This window comes from Aulonocara stuartgranti (genome assembly GCF_965226115.1).
Source record: "Aulonocara stuartgranti genome assembly, chromosome: 20".
In the NCBI taxonomy this organism is placed as follows: Eukaryota; Metazoa; Chordata; class Actinopteri; order Cichliformes; family Cichlidae; genus Aulonocara; species Aulonocara stuartgranti.
The window spans coordinates 29,079,020-29,095,848 of NC_138956.1; the positions used below are offsets into that span (position 1 = coordinate 29,079,020).

Sequence of the window (16,829 nt, forward strand, 5' to 3'; positions counted from 1 at the left end):
AGAGTAAAACTAAAAACATTGAACATAGGAACACAGGACCCCTTCAAAATAAAACAGGAAATATAATGAGACGCAGACATGACAACATAAGACAAACAGACATGAAACACAGGAAGGGCAAGGGAGACTTCACAGGGGTTGAAAACACAAGGGGGAACTAATAAGCAAATGAACATAGGAAACCTAATAAGCTTAAACATACACTATAAACATCAAAAGAACTAAAACTCAAAACACTGGGTCATAAGACCCAGGATCGTGACACCTTGACAACTTTTTTTTTTGCAGTTTTGGAGTCATGTATAACTCTGGATGATTAGGCGGTGAGATAACAATTACATTATTTTACTTGTTCCTAATTCGATATCGTTTATTTGTTCTTATATCGTTTACATATCTGACAGCTGTCTACAGTCTTTCTCCATTTTTGGGTTGATTTTTACACGTTGCATTTTATTTTTTTAAATTGCCTGCTTGTGATGGCCAAACCCACGCTCTAAAAGTCGGTAACTCCTATGTATTTTTTCATTTGAACACAATAACACACTTTAGTTTCCAATAAGTTTATTGTTTGGTTTGGATATATTTGTTCTATTTGTAAGCGTGCACATTTAGTTTACTTTTGTATGCATACCAGTTCATTACTTTGATTTTTGACTTACCTTTGTTTTTCTTTCCTCTTACCTGCCACGATCCCTGGGAGTTGCCAGACAAAACGTGGCGGCCAGGGTTTAAAGCCCTTAAATACGAAGCGAGATAACTGGACCGCACCACCACTTCTTGCTGAAGGGGAGAATGTGTGTTTTCTTTAAATAAAACACAGTATTTGTACTTAGTTAAATATTGAGTTTAAGGTTTAGTAGTTTTGATTTTCTTCTTTGATCTTTTGTTTGTTAACAAACCAGACTGTACATCATTGTTTGTTTACGACTGTGTTTTGTTTAGTTACCCCCTCGTGTGTCATAGTGGTCTGATCAGCCATTATATAAACCCCTGTGTGTCATTTCATGTTTAGGTCAGTCATGTTTGTTTGGGCAGTGATTTGTTTTGTTAAGTTTGCAGTTTTTGCCTGGGTTTAGTTTTTTTTGTTTCTTTTATGAGCTTAAGTTTATTACTTTTGTAAATATAATTTTGGGGTTAAATAAATGGCAACTCTATTTTTCTATTAATTTCTGGTACTCCTGCTTTTTCAACTCGGTCCATCATACTACTACTGTTTCAAATGTTAGTTTAAGTTATAGCTATATATACACGCTACCAGTCAAATGTTTAGGCACACCTCCTTATTTAATGTATGTTTTTCTTTATTTGTACTACTTAATAAATTGAAGATACAAACTGGAGACATCAAATATATGAAGCAAGATATATGGAATTATGTAGCAAAAAAAAAACTGGTAAAAACTCTAAATATGTTTTATATCACAGATTCCTCAAAGTAGCCACCCTTTGCTTTGTTGACAGTGCTGCAAACCCTCTGCCTTCTCTCAGTGAGCTTCATGATGTCGTCACCTGAAATGGTTTCACTTCACAGGTGTGCCTGTCAGGGTTCATTTGTTGCCTTCTTTATTGAGGTTGGGACCATCAGTTGTGTTGTGCAGCAGTCAGGTTGGTATACAGCTGACAGCCCTATTTGACAACTGTTAGAATTCATATTATGGCAAGAACCAATCAGCTAAGTAAAGAGAAACAACAGTCCATCGTTACTTTAAGAACTGAAGGTCAGTCTGGAAAACTTGAATGTGCCCCAAGTGCAGTCGCAAAAACCATCAACCGCTACAATGAAACTGTCTCACCGCCCCAGGAAAGAAAGACCCAGAGTCCCCTCTGCTGCTGAGGATAAATTCATCTGAGTCACCAGCCTCAGAAATCACTAGTTAACAGCAGCTCAGATTAGAGCCCAGATAGATGCCACACAGAGCTCCAGTAGCAGACACATCTCTACATCAGCTGTTCAGAGGAGAAAAGGTGAACAGATGGTGTTGGGTCTGTGTTTCCACAAACCCCGCTAATTCTAGAGACTTATTCATCATGAAGAAAACAAGACAGTCGATCGATCCATTACTTGCGCAAGGGAGGCCTCTCATCTGTGTCCCGCACGACAATGACCACGATGATGGCCTCCTCTCACTGCCTTTTATTGACAAACTTCAAACAATAGTTTACAAAACACCTCCCCTTGCAACCCCCTTTGGTTACAAAGACAAGGCACTGTATGTAAATGTATATGTGTGAACTTCTGTAAGAGTGTGTGTGTGTGTGTGTGTGTGTGTGTGTGTGTCTGTGAGACCTCCTGCTGACCAAAGGGTCGTAAACGCAGGAAGCTTACATCAAAAGAAACAGATCTTTCAGATAGGATGTATCTACAATAAAACCTCCCCCAGTACAGAGTGGTTGGAGAGGTGGTCAGGATCAAAGGAATAGCTTTGATCCTACTGCTTAAACTAAGACTATACAAATTTAAGAAACACAATGGCAACATTAAACAATTAGACTTAACAGATGGTCTCTACATGCATGGTTCCCGCCATGAAGCATGGAGGAGGAGGTGTGATGGTGTGGGGGTTGCATTGCAGGGATACAGTTGGGGATTTATTCAAAACTGAAGGCACACTGAACCATCATGGCTACCACAGCATCCTGCTGTGACACGCCATCCGATCTGGTTTGCATTTAGTTGGACCATCATTTATTCTTCAACAGCACAGTGACCCCAAACACACCTCCAGGCTGTGTCACGGCTGTTTGACCAAGAAGGAGAGTGATGGAGTGCTGCCCAGATGGCCTGGCCTCCACAGTCACCTGACCTAAAACCAGGGATGGTTTGGGATGGGATGGACCGCAGAGTTGTTCACAAAGGACCAACAAGTGCTCAGCATCTCTGGGAACTCCTTCAAGACTGTTGGAAACCATTTCAGGAGACGACCTCATGAAGCTCATGGAATGCCAAGAGTGTGCAAAGCAGGAATCAAAGCAAAGGGGCTGTTAGGAAGAATCTAAAATATCAAATATGTTTTGAGTTATTTCACACTTTTTTTTTTTATAGCAAAGTTCCATATGTGTTCATTCATATTTTTTGATGCGTTCAGTGAGAATCTACAATGTAAACAGTCATGAAAATAAAGAAAAACCATTAAATGAGAAGCTGTGTCCAAACTTTTCACTTGTAGTACATACATTAAAACAAAGGAAAAAACAAAGCTTGCAGAATTCTAATGAGCTTTGTCTGTGAAGGTTCTCAGTCATCCAGGTCATCGTAGTCAAAGGAGCTTGCAAAGAAAAGTGTCTGGACTTCTTTAAGTTGCTTGAAGACGTTTCACCTCTCATCCGAGAAGCTTCTTCAGTTCTAAGGTCAAATGGTGGAGAGTCCCAGATATAAACCTAGTGGGAGTATCCCCCCACAGAGGGACAAAGGACCCCCTGATGATCCTCTAATCGCCTGAGCCAAGGTGTGAAACTGGGCGTGGGTCCCAATCAGCCAGAGTTTCGGGTGTGTTCATTGTGAAACCTGGCCCCACCTTATCATGCGAATTCCTGAGGTCAGATGGCCCAGGATGTGAGTGGGCGTTAAGGACACTCTTTCGAGGATGCCAATGTTCACATTTTGGACAGAGAGGACAGATGGTTTGAAAGAGGAGTGAAAGAAGCCATCTATGTCCACTGTGAGCGACCATCTTTGAACAGAGGCGGGGGTTTATGACACCAACTCTCTGCCATCTATAATCCAGTTTTGAGATCCCTTCCCAGACGCCTTAACGCCCACTCACATCCTGGGCCATCTGACCTCAGGAATTCGCATGATAAGGTGGGGCCAGGTTTCACAATGAACTCACCCGAAACTCTGGCTGATTGGGACCCACGCCCAGTTTCACACCTTGGCTCAGGCGATTAGAGGATCATCAGGGGGTCCTTTTGTCCCTCTGTGGGGGGATACTCCCACTAGGTTTATATCTGGGACTCTCCACCATTTGACCTTAGAACTGAAGAAGCTTCTCGGATGAGAGGTGAAACGTCTTCAAGCAACTTAAAGAAGTCCAGACGCTTTTCTTTGCAAGCTCCTTTGACTCTAATGAGCTTTATTCTTCAACACAGCATGAACTCTTTTAGGCAAGCTTTCTTATAATTTCTTTAAGCAGCCTTAAGAAATAGTTCTCCGAGCTTCTTGAATGACAGTACTGTTGGCTGCCTTTTGTTCTATTCTCTGTCATGAGATGATCTCATTCTGCTTCAATCAAAATGCGGTCCTGGTTCTGGGGAGGCCATTCTCTGTCTTCTGCTGTGTGTTCTTCTGCACATGTATGCTTTAACTGTATTGACATTGTGTTTGGGATCATTTTCAGACAAAAACATTAAGCTATTGCCAATCAGGTACTTCCCAGATGATATTGCATAATGGATCAAACTTCAACATTACTTTTCTGTGTTCATAATTCCATTATTTTTGACAAGCTCCCCAATACCACTGGCAGCGCCTCCACCGTGGTTTCCACATGTCACTAGACAATGACTGTTTTACCTATTTCCTGCCCTCCCCTGCACATACTGATGATGACTTGAACCAAAAACTGCAAATCTATAAACAAAGAAAAACTTTGAGAAAACTTGCTGAAGACCAGGCTGGTTTTCGCAGCCGGCGAGCATCATCTAATCATACCTTCGCTATTTCAGTTACTGCTGGGGCGGAGAGGACGAGAGAGCTGCTGGAGCAGAGAGCACTGCAACGTGCTGAAGTGCACAGTGAAGAGCCACAGAGACATGGTGAATGAAATTAAAAGCAAAACACAAGCTTCTGAGTCTTGGCAGGTCCTCTGTGTTACAGGGAACAACTGAACATTTTGTCCTCAACGTTAATGTGATGGAAGCAGGAAAAATGGGCGAGCATAAGGATTTGAGTGAGTTTAACAAGGGCCAAATTGCTAAAACAGTGGGTCACAACATCTCCAAAACTGCAGCTCTTGTGGCTTATTTTCAGTCTTCAGTCTGTTTGTATCTATCAAACTTGTCCAAAGAAGAAACAGAGATGAACCAGTGACTGGTGCATGAGCTGCCAAGGATTACTGATGCATGTGGGAAGCGAAGGCTTCCACGTGTGGTCTGATCAAACAGACGAGCTACTGTAGCCTAAATTGAGAGAAAAATTTAATGCTGGTTATAATAGAAAGGTGTCAGAATACACAGTTCATCACAGTTTGTATGGTGCTGCATGGCCACAGACCAGTCAGTGTGCCCATGCTGATTTCTGTCCACAATGTGTCTGTGAGCTGGAGCACAGAGCAACAAAAGAAGGTGGCCTAGTCTGATAAATCACATTTTCTTTTACATTAAATAGATAGCCAGGTTTTCTCTTTCAAAGTTATACTGCACCCTGCCACAAAGCAAAAACGGTTTAGGAATGGTTTGAGGACAAACAGCAAGTTTGAGGTGTTGGTTTGGCCTCCAAATTCCCCAGATCTCAATCCAATGGATTAACGTGGTTTTCTCACATTGTATTGTATCTTTATTTCAGACATATACAGAAAAAAAACAAAAAAACAATATATACACAAGTACACATACTTGCATTTACAATATGAATATATATGTAAATACACGCATGTATGTGCTCAGATTGTGGTTTATTCTCTGTGAGGTTTCTCTTGTGTGTTTGTCTCACTCCTGTGTCGCCAGTGTGACCTGTCTCTCTGTCCCTCAGTCTCTCTCCCTCTCCCCCTTTGTATCTAAGTCCTGTCACTGTTTCTCTTACGTGTCTTCCCCTGTTCATCACCTTGTGTCTCATCTTTTTCCTCTGTTTGTTCATGTTGTGTTAAGCCTGTGTGTCTCAGGTCTATGTCCCCATGTTTCCTGTTTTATTTTGACAGTCTTGCGTCCCATGTTCAGTGTGCTCAGTTTTGCTTCCCACTGTGTCGTCGCACCTGATTGGTCCCAGCTGTTTCTCCACGTGTTTCCACTTCCCTGATCTCCCTCTTGTGTGTATATGTTGCATCAGTTTCGCCTTGGTCGGTGCAGCTGTGTTTCTCTTGTGAATCCTTCCTTGGCTTCCAAGGTGTTCTTGTGTTTCGGGTTTTGCATTTATTTATTTAGTTTTTCCCAGTTTTTGCCTCCTGTGGTCCTCACAAAAATACACACCATCTGCCTTCACCATGCGATTGTAATACCTACCTTGCAGCTTACAGGATTTAAACGATCTGTTGCTAACATCTTGGTGCCCGATATCACAGCATACCTTCAGCTGTCTAGAGAAGTCCATGCCTCGATGACTCAGGGCTGTTTTGGAAGCAAAAGGACAGACAATATTAGGCAAGTGGTCATAATTTTATGCCTGATTGGTTTGTTATATGGTTTGCATTTTATTTTTCTGTTTATTTACATCCTAATCTTTGGATTCTCTGAGTAGAGAAATGTCTGCCACATCGTCCAGCAAACCTTGACTGCAAATCTGTAGAAAACTGCTTACAGTTCCTAAATGCAGACAGGGTGAGGAAACAGTCTTCTTGTGGTTTTGTTTCCATGGGATGTTCACCGTCTGTCTCTGACATTCCTAATTATATTGTCCTTCAATTTGGAGCAAATGTTAGTGCTCACTCTAAATATTCCTACATCAAGCTGGTTTGAAGAACACCTGTGTGAAATCATCCTGTGGCACAGGCCCAGATCAGTCAAATGTGGCATGTTTGGGGCTGAGACCAACTGACCGTTGTAGCCGAGTCCATGCTTACAGATACTGCTAATCATGCACCAATCAGTTACCTGATTAGCAGCACATTGGCCACCTAATACGAAGCACCAGTGGCAGAATGAGCTTTTCAGGACTGCCAGAAAAGATCTGACAAGTGGACACAAATACTCAACTCTTCTGTTCAAATGCATTTTCTTTATAAGCGTGTTGCCATTTAATGGGTGTGGTGGGGCGTGATCTGCGGTGATCCATCCGACTACACTTCTTCTTCTTCTTCTGATCTTACAGCCCCAAGCAACTGCTTTTACCAGTAGTTAGTGTTTTGCCCATTCTGACAATTTCTTTCTTGTTCTCCACAGAACCATCCAAGGTGTACTCTCAGGGGCAGGAGAACAAGATGAGAACAGCACCACCGAGGCTGGAGACAAAGCAATACTGGAAGAGCATATGGGAGAAGCACGCAACCCATAACGGCACTGCTCAGTGGCTAGTGAGCATTGCCGCAGACCACAGCAACCTCCATAAAACTTCACAGTGGCAGACATCCAAGAAAGGTTCTCCAGTATGAAGAGTTGGGCAGCACCAGGCCCCCAGCATGATTCACACCAGCTGAAAAAGCTGACTGCACTCCATGAGCGTCTAGCAGTACAAATGTGTTCACTGAATACCTCAGGAATGAATAGCACACAGGAGAAATATATAGAATCAAAAGGGATATACAAAAACAGAGATGATTTTTAAATAGAAAGGTAGACATTAGAGAAAAAGTTGCAAAGTGCTTGGAAGTAGTGCAAAGAAAAAGACTTGGTCTGACTAGAGTCCGTGTGTGTGTGTGAGTAGCTTGAGTTTGTGTCTCCTGAAGACCATTATGGCTTTTCTTTTAAGGACGTTCACCATTAGGTTATTTTCTGAGCACCAACAGGACAATTTTTTCTCTGCCCTGTCTAATCTCCATCAGAGATGATCCCAGACATGGTGATGTTATCGGTATACTTGACAATGACGTTGGTTGGTTGGGTGGGTTGGTGTACGCTCCAATAAGAGGCTCCGAATGCAGCCCTGTGAGGATCTGTGCTTAGTGACAGTTGCACAAGGGCATGCTTCACAATGGTGCTCTATGAGGTTGGTGTGACCAGGCAGGCCGGAAAACATGTCTACAAATTGCTTTTGCAGTGCAGCAACATCCACTCTGTGGGTCTGTGTGAGATGGAGGGAGGCAGAAATGGTGGAACTTGCCAGCTCTGGCCCTAATCTCCTTCTTTCACCAGGCTCACTAGAGAAGAACACTTTGAGGAGGTTAAGGTGATATACCTGTGTGGCTCCTCCTTTGTCTGACTGCACAACCTTGTAGTAATGCCCCCTACTCCCTGTGTGACCACAAAGGGTCCTTGCCACTTGGCAAGTAATTTTTAGCTAGAAGAAGGGAGCAATACTAGTACTTTATGTCCCTGTTAAAATGAGTCTAGCCCCACTGTATTACGGGCACTGCTGCCGTTCCTTAGCCTGGAGAACATTCTGCCATGACAACCTACCCAAGCTTTGCTCTCAGGTCCAGAACACACTGAAATCCATTCTCAGCTGTCCTTGGGCCTTCCTCCCAGTCTTCTTAATTAGGTGCAACACCCCTTGCAGCTTCCTGCCGAACAGTAACTCAAAGGGAGACAATCCCATGGAGGCCTGGGGCACCTCCCACAGTGTGAACAACAGATGTTGCTCAGCGGCACTGCTTGGGAATATTGCATTGCATAAACCACAAGAAATAACAAAAAAATTATTTCCCTTTGCACTGTGGTGAAATGGCCAAATGATTTCCATGCAAATGTTCTCCAACGAAACCTCAGTGGAAGGTAGTGGGCACTTTAGGAATGGCCTGCTGGTTCACCAGCTAGGGGTGGCCCAGGTGGTAGAGCAGATCAGCTACTGATCAGAAGGTTGGTGGTTCGATCCTTGGCTTCCCCAGTCTGCATGCCAAATATCCTTGGGCAAGATACTAACCCCAAGTTGCCCTCTGATGCGTTCATCGGAGTATGAATGTGTGTGAGTGTAGTTTAGTTTGCACTTGAGTTTAGAAGTGCTTGGATGAGTGGGTGTGAATGGGTGAATGAGGCATGTTGTATAGAGCGCTTTGAGTACTCCAGGAGAGTAGAAAAGCGCTATATAAGAATCAGTCCGTTTACCATTCAGGGCAGGACGCTCACCACCGGCACACGTTCCCCCAGATCCCCCGACTCAGGCCATTATTCGCTCCAGAGTTTTTTCATATCTCATATACACCGCCATGGTGTATTAGTGAGGCACATGGAAAAACATTTCCTTTTGCAATATCTTATTTACATTTTTCAAATCAGAAAAACCCCATCAACAAACAAATACAGCTCAGGTGCTCAGACAAGAAGACGAGAAATAGCACAGTAATAATAAGAACTACCAGTATCCAGAGTAAATCAAATATCATGAATATGTAACAAACAGAGAAACCGCAGCACCATGGTACATGTTTGACTGGCACCTGCGTAGTTGCAGCAATAGTTCTGAAACATATGCAGCCAAAAACTGCAATTTCTGGATTGGGTGGGATGAAGATTCCATAAGCTTTAGAGTACCAATCAAATATTCTGGACCAGAAATTAGTCAATGAGGGACAATGCCAAAAAGCATGAGCCAGTGTGCTATCTGATATTTTACATCTGTCACATATGGGGGAAGTCAAAGAGTAAATTTTGTGTAGTCAAGCCTTGGAGTAATGCAGCCGATGGACAACTTTAAATTGTATTAATTGATGTCTGCTGTTAACAGAGCAGGAATGAATTTTTGATAAGCACTTGTCCCACATTTATTCTGATATTTCTATATCCAGTTTCTCCCTCCAAGCATCTCTTATCCTCGTAGTCCGCGCCTCAACACTGTCATCAAACAAATGTACAACTGTAGAAATCAGATGTTTGAAGTAAGGAGGGCCCAGGAGCACATTAAAAAGTTATGTTCATTTGTAATATCTTGATAATTCTTGATATTGGATTGCACAAAATGCCTAATTTGTAGGTAACGGTAAAAATGTGAATGTGAGTTTAGCAGCTCAAGGAAACCTCTAATTTGGTTCAAAATACGCACAGATTGTTTTGGAACAAAACTTTCTTAAAACTGTCAGCCTCCCGCACTCTTGAGAAAAGCAGGGCCTCTAAAGAGGAGTCCCTTACTACGTCAGCCTCCATTTTAACCCAAAGGGGGTTATTAGAATTACTAAGACGTCTGGGGACGTCTGGTGCCAGAAGGACAACGCTCGCAGATTTGCAGCCCAGTAATAATGTTTGAATATTGGTAAACTCAGATCTCCCTTCAGTTTGGATTTGTGTACATTTGGTTTCAAAATCTTAGGATTCTTGTTGTTCCATATCTAAGAAGTGATAATCGAGTCCAATTCCTTGGAGAAAGAGGAAGTGAGATAAATAGGAAGGTTCTGGCAAATATATAAAAATCTAGGAAGAGAGACCATTTTTATGGAATTTATACAACCAATCATGGATAAGGAAAGAATTTCTCGACGGCTTTTTTCACAAGCAACTGGGTGTGTTCCTCTTCCATGTGTCATGGTCTGGTTGGGCACCTGCAGGTCTCAGACAGCGGCTCCTCCTCCTTTAGGCGGAGTCCGGTTGCCCCTCCCTGGCTGATCACCTGTGAGCAATCGTGCCAGCGGTATATCAGACCTGCGCTCTCAACCACTCATCGCCTGAGTATCTGCTATTCCCATGTTAGTTCAGTGGAGCATCCTAAACCTTGTCTTAACGCCGTGTGATGACTGACCTGTCTTTTCTTGTCCTCAGCGATAGCACCCGGAGTGGAGATCTTGTTCCCCTCGCTCCCGTCCTCCTGGACCTGGGCCGCCAGCTGCTTACACAACGTGGCCTGCCGGCCCACCGCTCACCTGCCTGCCTCCCCACGCCTCGACCGCTTCCGGGTTTTCCGCTCCACCTGTCCCCTCCATCTGAAACCAAGTAAGGCAATTCAATTCAACTGCGGAGGATTATTGGTTGTCTGCTGGATCCCTCTGATCGTGATCTCCTCTTGTTCCAGTGCCCCCGGCCCCTACCTAGTCCTGTTTCTACCTCCCCGCTGTCCCCGCTGTTCAGCCGTCTCCTAGAGGTGTCTAGGTCGCCCTCATTATCACCGACGAATCCTACGCGCCACTAGTGTGGTGGCGTCGCTTTGTGTTTCACCTTTGTTTACCTGTGGGCGGAAATAAATCATTTGTTTTCTGTCACCTCGCTTCCGGGTTGGTTTCTGCGCCTGTGTCCATCCCTGTTCCCTCGTGCCGTTGAGCCGTGACAGTATACTCAGGCCAGTTATATGGACACAGCGGACCCAGCCCGCGTAGCGATCAGTAAGCAGGGGGCTATTATCGGTAGCCACGAACAGACGCTGCAGTACCTACTGGCTCAAGTGCACACACTCACAGACGAGCAGGCTAAAATGCAATCCGACATTCAGTCCCTTCAACCCTCGGCGGAGTCGGAACCCGCCGCCGGTAGCTCAGCGCTGCCCGCCCCGACCGCGCCGTTGCCTCAGCCCGCGGCGGATCCCGAGCCCCAGCGGGGTCACCTGTTTCACGACGCGGCCTCCCCGGAGCCGGAGCCGTATGCGGGTGACCCAGGGGCCTGTAGCGGTTTTCTGTTACAGTGCGAGCTGGCGTTCGGACGTTCGCCCCGCTCTTTCGTTTCGGACACGGTTCGAGTTTCTTATATAATCGGGAAACTGCGCGACCGAGCCCTGAATTGGGCCGAGGCTTACCTGAGCACACACCCGTTGCCGTCCTGTAGCTACGATGCTTTTCTCGGCGAATTCAAAAGGACTTTTGCCCACCCCGTCTCGGTGGGCAGTGCGGTTCGCCGGCTGTTAAATCTCCGCCAGGGCCGCCGTAGCATCGCGGACTACTTGATCGACTTCCGCACCGCCGCAGCGGCAGTCGGCTGGCCCGATAAAGCCCTTCAGGGAGTCTACTCGCAGTCGCTTAACGAGGACATGAAGGATCAGCTAGTGTCCCATGACGAACCGGTTACCTTCGAGGAGTTAGCCACGCTCTCGCTTCGCATTGACAACAGACTGCGGGAGCGAGAGCGGGAGAGGAACTCCAGTACCCGTCGGCCAGTGCGGCGTGCGTCACCTGTTTACATTCCCCCGTCGCCGCTTCCGGTTCAGCCATCAGCCCCAGTCGCTGGGGAGAGGGCTGACCCGGAACCGGAACCCATGCAGCTCGGGCGATCCCGGTTGTCTCCGCAAGAGAGAGAGAGACGTCGCCGCGCTCGTTCGTGTTTTTACTGCGGTTCCGCGGAGCATTTCATTGCCGCCTGTCCGGAGAAGGGAAAAGGGGACGCCCGCCGGTAAGTCCGGGGATACGGGTGGGCGGTACCTATAGTGATTCTAAGCCCCGCTTCCTGTTGCCGGTTACGCTCTTGCTCGGCTCCGCAACCCACACGTCCCGAGCGTTAATCGATTCGGGCGCTGAGCAGAGTCTCATTGATATGAAACTAGCCAAGCAACTGAATATTCCCCTGTTCGAGTTGGAGTCTAGCCTCCCAGTTAAAGCACTGGATAACCAAGTTTTCTCCCACATCACTCACCGTACCGCTCCTGTTACTGTAGTCGCCTCAGGCAACCATAGGGAAAGGCTCCCCTTCCTGACGTTCCATTCCTCCAGCATCCCCATCGTCCTTGGTTTCACCTGGCTAAAGCTACATAACCCACATCTGGATTGGGCTGGGCAAAAAGTAATAAGTTGGAGCCCGTTTTGCCATGCCAATTGTCTCGTCTCAGCCCCGCCGTCAGCCGTTGCCGAGCCCGCACGTGACGCGAGTGCTGACGTGGACCTTTCTGTCGTACCGTCAGTGTAACACGATTTGAGGGAGGTGTTTAACAAGGACAAAGCCCAAGCACTGCCCCCGCACAGGCCATATGACTGTTCCATTACGTTGTTACCGGGCTCCCCCCTACCCACGAGCCGCCTTTACAATCTGTCTCATCCTGAGAAGGCAGCCATGGAAAAGTACATAAAGGACTCCCTGGCGGCCGGCATCATCAGACCCTCCTCTTCGCCTGTCGGGGCCGGATTCTTCTTTGTCGGTAAGAAGGACGGCTCGCTCCGTCCCTGTATTGATCACAGGAGGCTTAATGACATAACAGTAAAAAACAAATACCCATTGCCGCTGATCAGTTCCGCCTTTGAGCCGCTTCACGGTGCCACCATTTTTACCAAGTTAGACCTCAGGAATGCATATCACCTCGTCAGAATCAGGGAGGGCGACGAGTGGAAAACCGCTTTTAACACTCACTTGGGGCACTTCGAATATTTAGTGATGCCCTTCGGTCTCACAAACGCCCCGGCGGTCTTTCAAAACCTGGTGAACGATGTCCTGCGAGATTTCCTGGACCGCTTCGTCTTCGTTTATCTCGACGATATTCTGATTTTTTCCAAAGACGTGGTGGAACATCGGGCGCACGTCAGAGCCGTGCTGCAGCGGTTGCTGGAAAACAAATTGTACGTCAAGGCGGAGAAATGCGTGTTCCACTCACCTTCCGTCTCCTTCCTGGGCTACGTCCTCGCGGGGGGGCAGGTGAAGACCGACCCGGCTAAGGTTACGGCAGTCGTGCAGTGGCCCGTACCTGCGTCCCGGCGGCATCTGCAGCGCTTCTTGGGCTTCGCAAACTTCTACCGGCGCTTCGTCAGGAACTACAGCCAGGTAGCAGCGCCGCTGACCCGGCTGACGTCACCGAAGCTCCCTTTTATTTGGCGCCAGGAGGCCGGAGCAGCGTTTACCAAGTTAAAGGCACTGTTTACCTCGGCGCCGGTTTTGGTTCACCCCGACCCCGGGAGACCGTTTATTCTCGAGGTGGATGCATCTGACATCGGGGTGGGGGCGGTGTTATCCCAGCGCTCCGGCACGGCGTCCAAGCTCCATCCGTGCGCCTTTTTCTCCCGTCGTTTATCACCTGCTGAGCGGAATTACGACGTGGGGGATAGGGAACTGTTGGCTGTGAAGCTGGCCTTGGAGGAGTGGCGGCACTATCTCGAGGGGGCGGAGCACCCATTCATAGTGTGGACAGATCACAAGAACTTGACGTACATTCGTGCAGCCAAGAGACTGAACTCACGTCAGGCACGCTGGTCCATGTTTTTCAGTCGCTTTAACTTTTCAATCTCTTACCGCCCAGGGTCCCGCAACGTGAAACCGGATGCCCTTTCCCGGCAGTTTGACGCCGCGGGGGAGTCGTCCGCCGTGCCCACCATCCTCCCTGCGAGCGTCAAGGTTGGTTTCCTCACGTGGGAGGTGGAGAAGGACATCCGTCGGGCACTGGAGACCGAGCCGGACCCCGGCACAGGGCCCCCTGACCGCCGCTTTGTCCCTAAGGCGGCCCGCTCCAAAGTGATCGACTGGGTCCACAAGGGGAGATTCTCCTGCCATCCAGGAGGCGCGCGGACGAGTGCCCTCATTAAAAGGTATTTCTGGTGGGGGTCTATTGATAAAGATGTCAAGGAGTATGTGGCCGCCTGCTGTGTTTGTGCTAGGGGCAAATCTAACACGCAACGCCCGGCTGGGTTGCTGCAGCCTCTCTCTATTCCACGGCGCCCCTGGTCGCATATTTCTTTGGATTTCGTTACTGGTCTACCTGTTTCTTCTGGCAAGACCGCGATCCTCACTGTGGTCGACAGGTTTTCCAAAGCAGCTCACTTTGTCGCCCTCGAGAGACTCCCCACATCCACTGAAACCGCTAATCTGCTAGTCGACCATGTGTTTAGGCTGCACGGGATACCCTCGGAGGTCGTCTCAGACAGGGGACCGCAATTTACATCGCAGGTCTGGAGGGCGTTCTGTACATCCCTGGGAGCGAAGCCATGTTTGAGCTCTGGACACCACCCTCAGACTAATGGTCAGACTGAACGCCTCAACCAGGAATTGGAGGCCACTCTCCGCTGCGTCGCTGCCTCCAACCCGGCTTCCTGGTCATCGTTATTGCCGTGGGCGGAGTACGCACACAACTCCCTCACCTCGTCAGCGACGGGTCTCTCGCCTTTTGAGGCCTCTCTCGGCTACCAGCCACCCCTTTTTCCGGAGCGCGAGACCGACCTTGAGGTCCCCTCCGTCCAGCACCATCTGCAACGCTGCCGACGGGTGTGGTCGCGCACCCGCCGGGCCTTGGGCCTGTCCGTCGCCCGCCAGCGCCGCTACGCGGATCGCCGCCGCAAGGCGGCACCTGCCTACGCCCGGGGACAGAAGGTGTGGCTATCCGCCAGAGACATTCCCCTCAGGACGGACTCCCGCAAGTTGGCCCCACGCTTCATCGGTCCTTTTGAGGTGGAGCGGGTGGTTGGCCGCTCCGCGGTCAGGCTAAAGTTGCCCTCCTCGTTACGGGTCCACCCGACCTTCCACGTCTCCCAAGTCAAGCCGGTTGTGGTGAGTCCGTTGTGCCCGCCTCCTGCTGCCCCGCCGCCCGCCCGGCTCATCGGTGGGCATCCTGCCTTCACGGTCCGCCGCATCCTGGATGTACGCCGCCGGGGGAGGGGCAGGCAGTTCCTGGTCGACTGGGAGGGGTACGGGCCGGAGGAGAGGTCCTGGGTTCCCCGGTCCCGGATTCTCGACCCCGCCTTGCTTTCGGCAGAGGCCGGTCGCCGAGAGGCGACCCTTGAGGGGGGGGTGGTGTCATGGTCTGGTTGGGCACCTGCAGGTCTCAGACAGCGGCTCCTCCTCCTTTAGGCGGAGTCCGGTTGCCCCTCCCTGGCTGACCACCTGTGAGCAATCGTGCCAGCGGTATATCAGACCTGCGCTCTCAACCACTCATCGCCTGAGTATCTGCTATTCCCATGTTAGTTCAGTGGAGCATCCTAAACCTTGTCTTAACGCCGTGTGATGACTGACCTGTCTTTTCTTGTCCTCAGCGATAGCACCCGGAGTGGAGATCTTGTTCCCCTCGCTCCCGTCCTCCTGGACCTGGGCCGCCAGCTGCTTACACAACGTGGCCTGCCGGCCCACCGCTCACCTGCCTGCCTCCCCACGCCTCGACCGCTTCCGGGTTTTCCGCTCCACCTGTCCCCTCCATCTGAAACCAAGTAAGGCAATTCAATTCAACTGCGGAGGATTATTGGTTGTCTGCTGGATCCCTCTGATCGTGATCTCCTCTTGTTCCAGTGCCCCCGGCCCCTACCTAGTCCTGTTTCTACCTCCCCGCTGTCCCCACTGTTCAGCCGTCTCCTAGAGGTGTCTAGGTCGCCCTCATTATCACCGACGAATCCTACGCGCCACTAGTGTGGTGGCGTCGCTTTGTGTTTCACCTTTGTTTACCTGTGGGCGGAAATAAATCATTTGTTTTCTGTCACCTCGCTTCCGGGTTGGTTTCTGCGCCTGTGTCCATCCCTGTTCCCTCGTGCCGTTGAGCCGTGACACCATGCGAGCATCACAACTCACTTGTCACCTGTCCCTCGCCATCACAGATGGTTTGGTGTTTGGTGGACTAAGGTTCAGAGTTCACCATGGCCTGGCGTATTCCCCTTGGCAACTTACCGGAATGCTGTTCATCCCTCCTGGACCAGAGGAAGGTGTTAGGGCCCTGGTGGAATCAATATTACTTTTGTGGAAAATTCATTCTCAAAAACTGTACTGTGGGGGGAAAAAAGCCATGATGAGTTGGCCTTGATGTTTCTATCAACAAAAGTAAGAATCTGAGATTCTTGGTCCACCCAGTTCTCAGGAGAAGGCAGCAGCAGGGAGAATCCATGGCTCATGGCTATATTTGACATCAGACGTCAGCAGGGCAGGTTTTCTTGTTGGCAGAGTTAAGACCACATCTGAGGAGGCAGAGAATTATTTTTCGATAGCCAGCTGGCCAGGTGTAGCATCTAGCAGTGTGTTTCAGGTGAAATAACATTATTTTACAATTTCCACTTCATTGTATATTCAGTCCCGGTGCACAGTTTGTTACAAGCACACTTGTTGCCAAATGTAGTGATCTTGTCACAAGCGATGGCAGGGACTCAAGTGCAGAGCAGAATTCAGTTCCAAAACCAGAGTTTTATTTCCACAATTACCAGGTGCAGAATATATACAGTGGGGAATCTGGGGGTTCCTAGGGTCCAGGGGGGGAAATCCGGGAAGGGGAAGCTCTCTCC

General features: G+C 48.5%; 1 protein-coding gene and 1 long non-coding RNA gene across 4 annotated transcripts in view; both read left to right on the top strand.

The window, feature by feature from the left end:
• Positions 1 to 10,934, top strand: part of LOC309696969 — a 137,028-nt gene extending 126,094 nt beyond the window's left edge. Inside the window, exons 2-3 of one of the 2 annotated variants that reach the window (XR_014273710.1) lie at positions 10,287 to 10,668; positions 10,748 to 10,934. This is a non-coding gene — a long non-coding RNA (uncharacterized lncRNA). Of the gene's footprint in view, positions 1 to 10,286 lie in introns of both variants that reach the window. The other variant, XR_014273709.1, reaches the window with a different exon arrangement.
• A 1,222-nt stretch (positions 10,935 to 12,156) lies between these two features.
• Positions 12,157 to 16,039, top strand: LOC309696965 (uncharacterized protein). 2 transcript variants are annotated; one of them, XM_082518526.1, is made up of 4 exons: positions 12,157 to 12,790; positions 13,880 to 14,165; positions 15,603 to 15,773; positions 15,853 to 16,039. In XM_082518526.1, the coding sequence occupies exons 1-4, from the start codon at positions 12,706 to 12,708 to the stop codon at positions 15,917 to 15,919; spliced, it is 609 nt and encodes a 202-aa protein (XP_082374652.1). In that variant the 5' UTR covers positions 12,157 to 12,705; the 3' UTR covers positions 15,920 to 16,039. The 2 variants fall into 2 exon arrangements, 1 of the variants encoding a protein (XP_082374652.1); XR_014273708.1 differs by lacking the exons at positions 12,157 to 12,790; positions 13,880 to 14,165; positions 15,853 to 16,039 and adding an exon at positions 15,386 to 15,529 and having other exon boundaries at positions 15,603 to 15,705.
• The last annotated feature ends 790 nt before the right edge of the window (positions 16,040 to 16,829 follow it).

Excerpts from the sequence above, each read along its gene's own strand:
- LOC309696965 (XM_082518526.1), top strand. The coding sequence starts at position 12,706 with ATGGAAAAGTACATAAAGGACTCCCTGGCGGCCGGCATCATCAGACCC. Across the intron at positions 14,166-15,602 it reads ACGAGTGCCCTCATTAAAAG|CGATAGCACCCGGAGTGGAG; the intron begins GTATTTCTGGTG and ends TCTTGTCCTCAG. Across the intron at positions 15,774-15,852 it reads TCCCCTCCATCTGAAACCAA|TGCCCCCGGCCCCTACCTAG; the intron begins GTAAGGCAATTC and ends CTCTTGTTCCAG.